The sequence below is a fragment of the Nycticebus coucang genome, chromosome 19 (genome assembly GCF_027406575.1).
Source record: "Nycticebus coucang isolate mNycCou1 chromosome 19, mNycCou1.pri, whole genome shotgun sequence".
NCBI classification, from domain to species: Eukaryota; Metazoa; Chordata; class Mammalia; order Primates; family Lorisidae; genus Nycticebus; species Nycticebus coucang.
This window is the reverse complement of record NC_069798.1, coordinates 15,506,968-15,521,475: the sequence shown is the minus strand read 5'-3', so window position 1 is coordinate 15,521,475 and position 14,508 is coordinate 15,506,968. Positions and strand designations below refer to the sequence as shown.

Below are 14,508 nucleotides of genomic sequence, written 5' to 3'. Positions count from 1 at the left end.
TTGTCCTTTCATTTCTGGGTGTGTTTACTTTGCTGGTGGCCCATCGTCTCTATGCACCATCTCGACACACGAGTGGAAAACAACATCCCTCATCTAAAGTCTCCCACGGACAGGGGGAGAAATGAGAGAACTATCACTACCCCATGCCTCCCATGTCTGACTATCTCTGTTTCCATCTCAAGCATATGGCTATACATTATTTATTAATGGAAAATTAACCACAAAATAAGTTAATTGTAATGAGGCAAAATACTACATCAATAAGTCTACAAGAAAAAAAATTGGTCAAAAAAAGTATGAAGTACAGGTTATTACCCACCTAGTCCAACAAACCTGCATCAAAATGCCTTTTGGTAATTTCAAAAAAGCAAATCCATCTAAGAATATTCAGAAAAATGGGACATAGTCTCTCAAGCCAATAACCACAAGTCACAGAAATGTTCCCAGCTATGGGAATAAATATGTGGCTTTTCAAGATTGGTTTGGAAGAAAAATCTACAGTCAGATGTCTTTGGGCTTACTTATTAAAAACAACAGTTCTGTTGCTTTATATTATGCCCAAGAGTTCGTAACAGCCTCCTGGGGACTTTTTCCTTTTTTTCCCGTCCCTCTGTCCTCTTTCATCCTACTCAACCCTTTCACCTTACTCTCCACCCCTTAGTTCCTCAACGTTTCCAGCCCTCTGTTTAGACATCAGTCTCACTGCCTTCTCCAGACCTCAGTCCTCACAATAAGATTCCTATCCAGTATTACATACAAAGAAATGGTGAAGAAGGTAAAATTTTATAGTGGCAGCATCATATTTAAGATTGCTAAAAAGAAGGGCCAAAGCACTCGGCCCAGCCTTGCACACATGATGTTTCACACACAGCACTCATTATTATTGTTGTTTTTCTTCTCATATTTCTATCTGAATTTAGAGGAGGGTATTTTTCCCTCCAGTCTGTGAGTTAGTTCCTGAGAATGGCCTGGTCTCAGCCTCTGCAGGAGCATGGGAGGAAGAGCCTTGGTCCTCAGGGAGTGAGGGGAGAAGGCCTTGTGCAGTGGGGCCCCTCCCAGGCCCGCCTGCAGCCCGCAGCCCGCACCCACCTTCACACGCGTGGCTCTGCTCCTGAGCTGGCCGCCAGCGCTGCTGATTGTACCCTGCACAGCAGTGGTCACACGTCTCCCCACAGGTGTGGTGCTGGCATTCACACTGGAACCTGGGCATGTGGGCAAAGCGCATGGTAGGTATTGAAAAGTTTTTTTAAACGGTCTATGAACCAAGTGTATGGTGCCCCATGATCATACTAATGTACACAGCTATGATTTAATTAAAAAAAAAAAAAAGGTTTTTTTTGTTGTTGTTTTTTTTAAGTTGTATAAAACACTTAATTTATTGGTCTTTTTGGGGAATTAGATGCATCACCACTGTATTACAACAGAGCCATTAATACTGTAGCTTCATCAACATTAACTGTTTCACTTTCATGACGCTGCTGAGGAATCAATTCTTTCTGCACAAGTTCAGGAGAAAGGCCTTTTGAGAAGTGTGCAAGTTCCTTTTGTATGTTTACAAAAGCTTTATTCACTCTGTTAACTTTTTCATCATTCATAACATTTGTCTTCTTAAGGTTAGTGGTAACTGGTTTTGCTTTGCTTTTAGCCTTAAAGTTTTTTTGGCTGGCTATATGAAATACATTCCTGGACTTTTGCCCTCATAATTTGTTCTTGGCCATTGTCAGACGTTTGATCTCTGCGTGCAACTTCCTAGAGTCCCGGTGATGTCACCTGCCAGTATTGAAAAGTTTTGATGGGGAGGCGGAGCAAGATGGCGGCCGTGTAACAGCTTCTTTGCATCTGGGCACCGTAAGTCTGGGGAGATACGACTCCAGGCATCTCTGGCTGGTGGGATCTGCCTATCATCACCCCTCTGAGGATACAGGGAGTCAGCAAGAGACTTCTGGACCCCAAGAGGAGGACTAAAACAGTGGAAAAATGGCAAGTGGTCGCGTGTGTTCAATCCGTCTAAACCCGCCCGCAACTATAAGTTCAGTAGCAGCGAGACTGCAAAGCAGAAAGAACTTACCTGTGAACTGTTTTGGTGTCTTTGGACTTGGCACTCAGTTGAACTGCGTTGGGGAAAGCCTGAGCGGGAGTGCGGAGAACTTTGGCCGTTGTCTAGGGCCCCAGTCTGAGCCCTGAGCCAGACGGAGCTAATAGTGTTTGGCTGTGGGTCACAGGGAGCCATTGTGAGCGATCTCTGCCCCGGCAAGCTCTGCCCGCAGGGTCACAGAGCTAGAATCGGGTGGGAGCTGGTAACCCAGCAACCAAGTAGCCTAAGGGTGGGGTCTGAGCCGCCTTGCAACCCTAACGCTCAGGGGCAGAGTGACACCAGTTTTGGCACACTGGGTAAGTGGATAGCCACTTCAGCAGTGATTCCAGCGACAAGCACTTTCCTGGGAAAGCTTCTGCTCCGCAAGTTTACGAGTTCAAAGTGCCTTTTAAGTGGGCTGAAGAGAGATTTAGGGTGTCTACCTGCTGGGGTTTGAGAAATCAGCAGCCTCCAGTCGTATCAGAACTGTGATTAACATCTCATACCCCAGAAGACCATGTATTGCCCAGACAATATTCAATAACATATACATACTGCTTTGTTTTTGGTTGTGCTTTTTTTTGGGGGGGGGGGTTGGTTGTTTTTTTGTTTATATTGATGTTGTTGATGTTGTTTTGTTTTTTAATTTCAACCTTTTCCATACAGATCCTTTTTCTTTCTCAATTTTTCTAGTTTAATTATAATTTCCCATTGCTGCCTTTTTCAATAACTAGAACTTCATTTCTGCTAGTGTTTCTACTGCTATTATTTGGCTTTTCACCCAATTTTATCCCAGAAAGTTTTCTGTTTGCTTGTTTTCGTTTGATTTATAGCATTTTTGTCTTTCCTCTCTACTTGGTGGAGGTGGGGTACTGTGTCTGATCAGGTTAGCAAAGAGCTGCTGACCTCAAGGGAACCACCCAACTGGGCATCCCCAGAAGGTGTGTTTTTTTTTAAGGTTGTGTCAAAGTACCCTACTGTACACCTATATTGCTCTGTCTCCCTCTTTCTGTGCCTCTCTTCTTTTTGTCAATATTCCTTTTACCCACCCCCTCTCCTTTCTCTGTTTTTCTTTTTTTTTTTCTTATCACTCAGTCCTCCTTTCTTTCATCCCTTTTTTGCTCTTCAACCTTCTCACCCTTCTAGTCCTGGAAGGACGAGAACTTAAAGAGCAAGAGGAAGTGAAAGGAAAATTACGGCAAGGAAACAGATAAAAGAAATCACTCATGAGGAAGAATCAGCAGAAAACTCCAGGCAACATGAAGAACCAGTCCAGAAAAACCCTGCCAAGGGACCATGAGGTAGCTACTGCAGATGATTCCACCTATAAAGAAATGTTAGGAATGACAGAAAGGGAATTTAGAATACACATGTTGAAAACAATGAAAGAAATGATGGAAACAATGAAGGAAACTGCTAATAAAGTGGAAAATAACCAAAAGGAAATTCAAAAACAGAATCAAATAAGAGATGAACAATATGAAGAATATAAAAAGGATATAGCAGAGCTGAAGGAACTGAAACAGTCAATTAGGGAACTTAAAGATGCAATGGAAAGTATCAGCAACAGGTTAGACCATGCAGAAGAAAGAATTTCAGAGGTAGAAGACAAAGTTCTTGAGATAACTCAGATAGTAAAAGAGGCAGAAAGGAAGGAGAGAAAGCAGAACATTCACTGTCAGAATTATGGGACTTTATGAAGCGTTCCAACATACGAGTTATAGGAATCCCAGAAGGGGAAGAAGAATGCCCCAGAGGAATGGAAGCCATACTAGAGAATATTATCAAAGAAAATTTCCCAAATATCACCAAAGATTCTGACACACTGCTTTCAGAGGGCTATCGGACCCCAGGTCACCTCAACTCTAACCGAGCTTCTCCAAGACACATTGTGACGAACCTGTCCAAAGTCAAGACAAAAGAAAAGATTCTGCAAGCTGCCAGGAGTAAGCGCCAGTTGACCTACAGGGGCAAATCCATCAGAGTGACCGCAGACTTCTCTAATGAAACTTTCCAAGCAAGAAGACAATGGTCATCTACCTTTAATCTACTTAAACAGAACAATTTCCAGCCCAGAATTCTGTACCCTGCTAAGCTAAGCTTCAAAATTGACGGAGAAATCAAATCATTTATGGATATACAAACATTGAGGAAATTCGCCACAACAAGACCAGCTCTACAGGAAATACTTCAACCTGTTTTGCACACTGACCACCACAATGGATCAGCAGCAAAGTAGAACTCAGAAATTAAAGGACAGAACCTAACCTCCACACTGATGCAAAAGATAAAACTAAGCAATGGACCCTCACAAAATAAGACAAATAGAATACTACCACACTTATCAATTATATCAATAAATGTTAATGGCTTGAATTCCCCACTGAAGAGACATAGATGGGCTGACTGGATTAAAAAACACAATCCATCCATTTGCTGTCTGCAAGAAACACACCTGGCTTTAAAAGACAAATTAAAGCTCCGAGTCAAGGGTTGGAAGACAATTTTTCAGGCAAATGGAATTCAGAAGAAAAGAGGAGTTGCAATCTTATTTTCAGATACATGTGGATTTAAAGCAACTAAAGTCAAAAAAGACAAAGATGGTCACCTTATATTGGTCAAGGGAAAAATACAACAAGAAGACATTTCAATTCTAAATATTTATGCACCCAATTTAAATGCTCCCAGATTCTTGAAACAGACCTTACTCAGTCTGAGCAATATGATATCTGATAATACCATAATTGCAGGGGACTTTAACACTCCTCTTACAGAGCTGGACAGATCCTCTAAACAGAAATTAAGCAAAGATATAAGAGATTTAAATGAGACCCTAGAACAATTGTGCTTGATAGACGCATATAGAACACTCCACCCCAAAGAAAAAGAATATACGTTCTTCTCATCACCCCATGGAACATTCTCCAAAATTGATCATATCCTGGGACACAAAACAAATATCAACAGAATCAAAAGAATTGAAATTTTCCCTGTATCTTCTCAGACCATAAGGCACTAAAGGTGGAACTCAACTCTAACAAAAACGCTCGACCCCACCCAAAGGCATGGAAATTAAACAACCTTCTGTTGAATAACAGATGGGTGCAGGAAGAAATAAAACAGGAAATCATTCACCTCCTTGAGCAACAATGAAGATACAAGCTACCAAAACCTGTGGGATACTGCAAAAGCAGTTTTGAGAGGAAAATTCATCGCTTTAGATGCCTACATTCGAAAAACAGAAAGAGAGCGCATCAACAATCTCACTAGAGATTTTATGGAATTGGAAAAAGAAGAACAATCTAAGCCTAAACTCAGTAGAAGAAAAGAAATATCCAAAATCAAATCAGAGATCAATGAAATTGAAAACAAAAGAATCATTCAGAAAATTAATGAAACAAGGAGTTGGTTTTTTGAAAAAAATAAATAAAATAGATAAACCATTGGCCAGACTAACGAGGAATAGAAAAGTAAAATCTCTAGTAACCTCAATCAGAAACGATAAAGGGGAAATAACAACTGATCCCACAGAGATACAAGAGATGATCTTTGAATACTATCAGAAACTCTATGCCCAGAAATTTGACAATGTGAAGGAAATGGATCAATATTTGGAATCACACCCTCTCCCTAGACTCAGCCAGGAAGAAATAGAGCTCCTGAACAGACCAATTTCAAGCACTGAGATCAAAGAAACAATAAAAAATCTTCCAACCAAAAAATGCCCTGGTCCAGATGGCTTCACTCCAGAATTCTATCAAACCTTCAAGGAAGAGCTTATTCCTGTACTGCAGAAATTATTCCAAAAAATTGAGGAAGAAGGAATCTTCCCCAACACATTCTATGAAGCAAACATCAACCTGATACCAAAACCAGGAAAAGACCCAAACAAAAAGGAGAATTTCAGACCAATCTCACTCATGAATATAGATGCAAAAATTCTCAACAAAATCCTAGCCAATAGATTACAGCTTATCATCAAAAAAGTCATTCATCATGATCAAGTAGGCTTCATCCCAGGGATGCAAGGCTGGTTTAACATATGCAAGTCCATAAACGTTATCCACCATATTAACAGAGGCAAAAATAAAGATCACATGATCCTCTCAATAGATGCAGAAAAAGCATTTGATAAAATCCAGCATCCTTTTCTAATTAGAACACTGAAGAGTATAGGCATAGGTGGCACATCTCTAAAACTGATTGAAGCTATCTATGACAAACCCACAGCCAATATTTTACTGAATGGAGTAAAACTCAAAGCTTTTCCTCTTAGAACTGGAACCAGACAAGGTTGTCCTCTGTCACCTTTACTATTCAACATAGTGCTGGAAGTTCTAGCCAATACAATTAGGTAAGACAAGGAAATAAAGGGAATCCATATGGGAGCAGAGGAGGTCAAACTCTCCCTCTTTGCTGACGACATGATCTTATACTTAGAGAACCCCAAAGACTCAACCACAAGACTCCTAGAAGTCATCAAAAAATACAGTAATGTTTCAGGATATAAAATCAATGTCCACAAGTCAGTAGCCTTTGTATACACCAATAACAGTCAAGATGAGAAGCTAATTAAGGACACAACTCCCTTCACCATAGTTTCAAAGAAAATGAAATACCTAGGAATATACCTAACAAAGGAGGTGAAGGATCTCTATCAAGAAAACTATGAAATCCTCAGAAAGGAAATAGCAGAGGATATTAACAAATGGAAGAACATACCATGCTCATGGACAGGAAGAATCAACATTGTTAAAATGTCTATACTTCCCAAAGCAATCTACCCATTCCTATCAAAATACCAACATCGTACTTTCAAGATTTGGAAAAAATGATTCTGTGTTTTGTATGGAACCAGAAAAAACCCCGTATAGCTAAGGCAGTTCTTAGTAATAAAAATAAAGCTGGGGGCATCAGCATACCAGATTTTAGGCTGTACTACAAAGCCATAGTGCTCAAGACAGCATGGTACTGGCACAAAAACAGAGACATAGACCCTTGGAATCGAATTGAAAACCAAGAAAAGAAACTAACATCTTACAACCACCTAATCTTCGACAAACCAAACAAGAACATACCTTGGGGGAAAGACTCCCTATTCAATAAATGGTGTTGGGAGAACTGGATGTCTACATGTAAAAGACTGAAACTGGACCCACACCTTTCCCCACTCACAAAAATTGATTCAAGATGGATAAAGGACTTAAATTTAAGGCATGAAACAATAAAAATCCTCCAAGAAAGCATAGGAAAAACACTGGAAGATATTGGCCTGGGGAAAGACTTCATGAAGAAGACTGCCATGGCAATTGCAACAACAACAAAAATAAACAAATGAGACTTCATTAAACTGAAAAGCTTCTGTACAGCTAAGGAGACAATAACCAAAGCAAAGAGACAACCTACACAATGGGAAAGGATATTTGCATATTTTCAATCAGACAAAAGCTTGATAACTAGGATCTATAGAGAACTCAAATTAATCCACATGAAAAAAGCCAACAATCCCTTATATCAATGGGCAAGAGACATGAATAGAACTTTCTCTAAAGATGACAGACGAATGGCTAACAAACACATGAAAAAATGTTCATCATCTCTATATATTAGAGAAATGCAAATCAAAACAACCCTGAGATATCATCTAACCCCAGTGAGAATGGCCCACATCACAAAATCTCAAAACTGCAGATGCTGGCGTGGATGTGGAGAGAAGGGAACACTTTTACACTGCTGGTGGGACTGCAAACTAGTACAACCTTTCTGGAAGGAAGTATGGAGAAACCTCAAAGCACTCAACCTAGACCTCCCATTCGATCCTGCAATCCCATTACTGGGCATCTACCCAGAAGGAAAAAAATCCTTTTATCATAAGGACACTTGTACTAGACTGTTTATTGCAGCTCAATTTACAATCGCCAAAATGTGGAAACAGCCTAAATGCCCACCAACCCAGGAATGGATTAACAAGCTGTGGTATATGTATACCATGGAATACTATTCAGCCATTAAAAAAAAATGGAGACTTTACATCCTTCGTATTAACCTGGATGAAAGTGGAAGACATTATTCTTAGTAAAGCATCACAAGAATGGAGAAGCATGAATCCTATGTACTCAATTTTGATATGAGGACAATTAATGACAATTAAGGTTATGGGGGGGAAGCAGAAAGAGGGACGGAGGGAGGGGGGTGGGGCCTTGGTGTGTGTCACACTTTATGGGGGCAAGACATGATTGCAAGAGGGACTTTACCTAATAATTGCCATCAGTGTAACCTGGCTTATTGTACCCTCAATGAATCCCCAACAATAAAAAAAAAAAAAAAAGAAAAGTTTTGATGAAGATAAGTTCATCCTATGTGAAAAACTGAGGCACGACCTCAGTCCTCAGGGTCACCCACAGTGCCATTCATGGAGGAGAACACAGAACTCTACAGGTGCTATTTCACCTCTCCCACAAGAGATGGTGAGACCAGAGTCAGAAGTGTTAAGATACTTTCCAAAGGTCGCATGGTGATAAATGGAGGGCCAGATTTCAAACCTAAGTGTGACTCTGAAGCCCCAGCTCTTTTTTCTCTACCACATCATGTTATAATAAATGGACAAATGAGCACGTAAGCACCAAGTGGCTGCGATGTTTAAGTGTCACCTCTTCACAAAGATCTGGGGCCCTGTGACAAAGGTCTACTCACATCACTTACTTTTAACCTGCGGCCATGCAGAGAGACTGACTGAATTCAAGAGACGGCAACAAGTAAGATCCCAGAGGACTCTGCTCCCCAAGGCTGTGCCAGGTCTGTTGCAGAGCCACAAGCCGAGATCGCTCAGCAAGACAAAGGGTTCACATCTGCCTTAACACTTTTCCAGATTAAAATGGACTGTGGCCTTGGGTTGGTATTGCAACTCTAAGTTTTGAGTTCCCACTTGTCTGTGCTGGAAAGAGGATTAAACACAGTTGTCTAAGAGGGTGCTTAGCTGGGCCTGTAGGGCCCGCACCTCTAAGAGGAGGTGACACGGCATATATTTGGTTACACTCCTAAGAAAAAGGGGTCATCCTTCTTCACACTCCACTGCCAGATAAAGCACACAGACACACAACAGCTGGCATCCAAAAGGGCTCTTGGCAGAAAAGCAATTGAAGCTCACTGCCAACTAAATATGTGGCATAAACTGGACTACAAGAATATTTAGGGAAGGGCGGTGCCTGTGGCTCAGTGAGTAGGGCTCCGGCCCCATATACCGAGGGTGGTGGGTTCAAACCCAGCCCCGGCCCAACTGCAACAAAAAATAGCCAGGCGTTGTGGTGGGCACCAGTAGTCCCAGCTACTCGAGAGGCTGAGGCAAGAGAATAGCCTAAGCCCAGGGCTGGAGGTGAGCTGTGAGGCCACAGCACTCTACCGAGCGCAACAAAATGAGACTCTGTCTCAAAAAAAAAAAAAGAATATTTAGGGAAGATGCCTTGAAGAACATATGGTCCAAGTTCAGTCATAGGGAGATTAAAATTAAGAAGAGCAAAAAAATTAAAAAATGGAGCTGGGTACCTGCCCGAGTTATACTCGCACCCCCAAAGCACTGCTTTTCCTAACTCTCTCTCAGCTCAGGCTGATGGTTGGTATTACATCTGCTGAAAAGATGTTATTAAAGGTGTTGATTAGAGAATGGTGACCACTCCACCCCACCCCCACAGGAAAATTTTTTTCTCGTCCTAGGATCAGTAATCATGTTTCTTCTAAGCAACTGATTGTTTTTTATGTTATAATCATAGTGAAATATAAAACTAAGTAGTTTTCCCTTTTTGAGTTGGCTGCCAGGAAGCTCAGAATTAAATGTGCAATCCTTCCACCTATCTATCCATCAAGGTCAACATGGTATGCACGCTCAGTTAAAGCTCTCTTCTGCTTCCTCCTGGGTTCTACCTAATTAGCAACTAACTTTAATGACAGTCCAGCCTTGACTCCATCCATTAAGTCACTGAATCCCTTTAAATATAATTTTTTTCCTGTTAATGGATGTGGATTTCACGCACATTTGTTCAAGGTCAGCTACTGGGCAGAAACAAACCAGCAGACAGCAAAAGGCAGGCAGTTGTGCTGAAGGAGATCAGTGGCAAACTGCACCTTTCTCCAAGGCCTGGGGAGATAGATGCTTTCTTCACTCATCTGTCCTGGAAGCAGTTAACCACCCAGTGCAGAACTCCTCCAGGTCCGCCAGGGTCTACGGTGCTGGGTGCTTCTAAGCAGGAAGCTGAGCCCCTCTGGGATGACCCCCACCCCCTTCTCACCTTGTGCCTTTACTTCCAGGCTCAGGGACACTAGACAAACCTCTTCTCTTCCCCTCTCTCCAGCTAAGAATTTATCTGACCTGACTTCTAGTGTCTTAGGGCGCTAATAGTGGAGACAGATTAATCTTTTTTTTAATTTCAGATTAATATGAGGGTACGAATGATTAAGTTACATTGTTTGCGTTTTTAGGTAAAGTTCAAGTTGTACTTTTTTTTTTTTTTGTAGAGACAGAGTCTCACTTTACTGCCCTCGGTAGAGTGCCGTGGCCTCACACAGCTCACAGCAACCTCCCACTCCTGGGCTTAAGCGATTCTCTTGCCTCAGCCTCCCGAGTAGCTGGGACTACAGGCACCTGCCACAACGCCCGGCTAAAAGTTCAAGTTGTAGCTGAGCCCTCACCCAGGGGGTGCCCTTTAGGTGAGAACACACCACGCCCCTCTCTCCTCCCCTCTCCCCTTTCTTTCCTCCCTATTCTTCCCCGCTTGAATTTAATTGTGTTTTTCTCTCATGCGGGCGTGTAGTTGTTTATCTATTGCTTTCATATTAGCATTGAGTATGTTGGATACTTGCTTTTCCATTCTTGTGATACTTTACTAAGAAGAGACAGATCAATCATTAATGAACAAGTCACTGTCAATTAAAAGTCACTCTCCTGGTGCATAGACTCTCTCAATAGCTCCACCTGATGGCTGAAGAAGGGACAACAACAGAGAAGGGTTCTACAAAGCATAGCGCAAAAGCTGGTAGCCAGGAGCAATTCTGCCTGAACACAAAGCTGGGCCCAAAGACGTACAATCTGAATCTGCCTGGAAAAAAAAAAAAAGAAATAGACCTCTGGTAAACGAAGCCCATAGGATATTGTGGACTTAAAATATTGAGGAAAAAATATTTCTGTATCTAGCATCTAGTAATTTCCAGTCCTTAAAAGTACCCTTCTTATGGCAAGACAAATGTATTGCTGAACACTTAACATTTAAGATTCCTACAGCTGTACACAGCTATGATTTAATAAAATAAATAAATAAATAAAAGATTCCTACAGCTATTGCACATGTATATAAAATATACCTCCATTGGAAACAAAAAGAGTACACTCATGTTCACAGCAGCATCACTCACAATAGCCAAAAGGTGGGAGCAAGTGTCGCTTCATGGGTGGATGGATAAGCAAAATGTACGCACACATATACAATGAAAATTATTCAGCCTTAAAAGTAAAGAAAATTCTGCTACATACTCAGCATGAATGAACCTTGAGGACATTACGTGAAGTGAAATAAGCCATTCACCAAAGGACAAATACCATATGATTCCACTTACAGGAGGTGCCTAGAATGGTGAAGACAGAAAGTGGTGGTTGGCGGGGATGGGGGCAGGGGAATGAAGAGTTGTTTAATGGGTTAGAGTAGCGTTTCAGTTTTACAAGACGAAAAGAATTCTGGAGATTGGTTATAGAACCATATGAAAGTATTTAACACTACCGAACTACACACTTTAAATGGTTAACCTGGTAAATTCCATGTGCATTTTACCACAATTTTAGGGAAAAAGGATTTGAAATGCATATCCCTGATCCCATTAAACGAGGAATGCCAAGTTTTCTTTCTCTTGTCAATCCCAATCAGTTATTAGTGGATACCATCTGGGAAGGGATTTGGTGGCTGCCATGCAGATTATCCAGAGTGCTGTGATTGATTAGCCGTGTCTGCTATGGGCCTGGGAGCCTGTGGAAGAAAGTGGAGGGATAGAGGGAGGACAGGAACTCACACCATCTATTCCTTGATGGTGAAGCATTCCTAATGAGGGCAAGAACCTAGAAACATTTAATGGTATGTAACCGTCCACTGAAACAGTTCAACTTATTCATAGCAAAGCTAAAAACCGTCTGTGCAGTGTACTTACACTTTTTCAGGATTATTTGCATTGCACACGTCAGCATGGCCGTTGCAAACACACCGTCCCCCAATGCTGATGTCCTTTATGCTGTAATAATACTGGATAACCAGAAGCAGAACATGTCAGTTTAACCAAACGGCAAAAAAAAAAACCTTTCTCTTACTAATTCTGAACCCACATCTCTACTGATTCTGCTTCTCTTTTAAAACTCTGTACTTCGGAGCCACTTCCACACAAAAGGGAGTCGTCTTGGGCTATAACTTGTCTTATAAAATAAATACATTCTTCAATCAAATTTAATAACATACTGCTGAATGTGTCCACATTTAAAAAAATCAAATACAAGGGGCGGCACCTGTGGCTCAAAGGAGTAGGGCCCCGGCCCCATATGCTGGAGGTGGCGGGTTCAAACCCAGCCCTGGCCAAAACTGCAAAAAAAGAAAAATCAAATACAGGAAGGACTTAACTATAACTCAGACTTTCCCTCACAAAAGCAAACAATGCAATCTAATTGTACGCACCCTTTAGAATCTGAATTTTAAAAAATAAATAAATACATAAAATTATGGTAAAATTTTTAAAAATAAAAAAATAAAAATAAAATATAGTACTTTAAGTTCATGGAGGGAAATTACCTTAGAAAAGAATCATTCCTTACAGCCTATTGGAAAGGAATAAGCATTTCCAGACTTGTTTATTTATGTAAATAAAAATAATCGTTACATTATGTAATTAAAAGTGGATTTTACTTATCGAACATATTTATTTACAAAAAACACATTTTTATAGGGTGGTGCCTGTGGCTCAAAGGAGTAGGGCACTGGCCCCATATACTGGAGGTGGCGGGTTCAAACCCGGCCCCGGCCAAAAACTGCAAAAAAAAAAAATAAATTTTTATACCAAAAATGTTATTCCAAAACTGCAAATAAATAAATTTTTATACCAAAATTTTCACCTGCTATGTTCAAAATACTATCCCAGGCTCCAGGAGGGAGAAGAATATTTACAGATACAGCCCAAGTCTGGCAGGGACTCCCAGATGTTCCTGAAACCTTGCTAGCACAGGGTCAAAATGGCTAGACTCAGAGGCCCCCACTCCAGAAAGGCCAGGCAGAACCAGCTTCAGACTCAGCTGATGACCGGCCCTTAAACAGGCCACAAATATGCGCAGGCTGTCTCATTCACAAGGCACCTCTCCACCAGTGACAATAGGCAGACCCTTCTGCCAGCTCCATTCCTCCCCAGACTTGGCAAGAGGCTGCACTGGACGTGGTGAGGAATGCAGGGTTGGTAGAACAATCTCCCTCATTGATGCCAGGCTGATGGTGAGAGGAATACCTACCAGCAAGAAGTCTTTGAATTCGCAAGGACAAGGGAGGTTTTGTATCTTTTTTATGTTCTTGTTGAGTGTAGTGGCTTTAAAGAGCCCTAGTTATTTAACGCTGGACTTCTGTTCTGGTTCCCTAATTAAAACTGTTCAAGTGTCGACTCTTCCTAGCACCCTGCTTAGTCTGAAGGCAGTAGCAGCCCCTCTTGTTAATACTATACAAAGTCAGAATTAGCGGGGCTTTCTGTGACAAGTTAATACTCAGGTTCTCCTGCTGACCATTATAGAAGTTTCTCTGCACATGTGTTGAAGGGATGCAGCAGCAGGAAAGAGAAGCCTTCACTCAGCCTTACACGTGATCTGTGTGGCTGGATAGCTGGCATCATATTCCTCCACGAAAGAGCAACTTAGATTTGGGGGCTCAAATTTATACACGAAGCACACACCCCAAAATGTTACCTAATGGAGACCAGATACAGTGGTTCATGCCTGTAATCCCAGTACCTTGGGAGGCTGAGGTGGGAGCATCACTTGAGTTTGGGAGTTAGAGACAAGCCTGGACATTATAGCAAGACCCTTGCCTCTCCAAAAGAAATTTCTTTACTAGGGGTGGTGACACTTGCCTGTATTCCTAGCTACTCAGGGTCAGGGCATGAGGGTTGCTTGAGCCTAGTAGTTCAGGGCTGCAGTGAGCTGTGATTGTGCCACTGCGCTCCAGCCTAGGCAATGGAGTGAGACCGTGTCTCAAAAAAAAAAAAAAAAAATGACCTAAGGAACAAGTCTATGTTCACCTAAGTGAAAAGTAATAAACGGATATGAGTGAAAATCTTGCAACCCCAATTTAAGGGGAAAAAAGGTAAGGTACATTTGTGGCAAGGCTCCAGGGCACCTGGCGGAATGGAGACACGGCCCAGTTGCAGTTTATCAC

General features: G+C 41.5%; 1 protein-coding gene and 1 pseudogene across 1 annotated transcript in view; both read right to left on the bottom strand.

The window, feature by feature from the left end:
* Positions 1 to 14,508, bottom strand: part of LAMA3 (laminin subunit alpha 3) — a 285,924-nt gene that overhangs the window by 187,886 nt on the left and 83,530 nt on the right. Inside the window, exons 6-7 of the mRNA XM_053571366.1 lie at positions 12,260 to 12,351; positions 1,090 to 1,202 (exon numbers count right to left, since the gene is read on the bottom strand). Of these exons, the coding sequence (XP_053427341.1) occupies positions 1,090 to 1,202; positions 12,260 to 12,351 (205 nt within the window). The remainder of the gene's footprint in view (positions 1 to 1,089; positions 1,203 to 12,259; positions 12,352 to 14,508) is intronic.
* On the bottom strand, positions 1,416 to 1,718 carry LOC128571740 (ribosomal biogenesis factor-like; annotated as a pseudogene).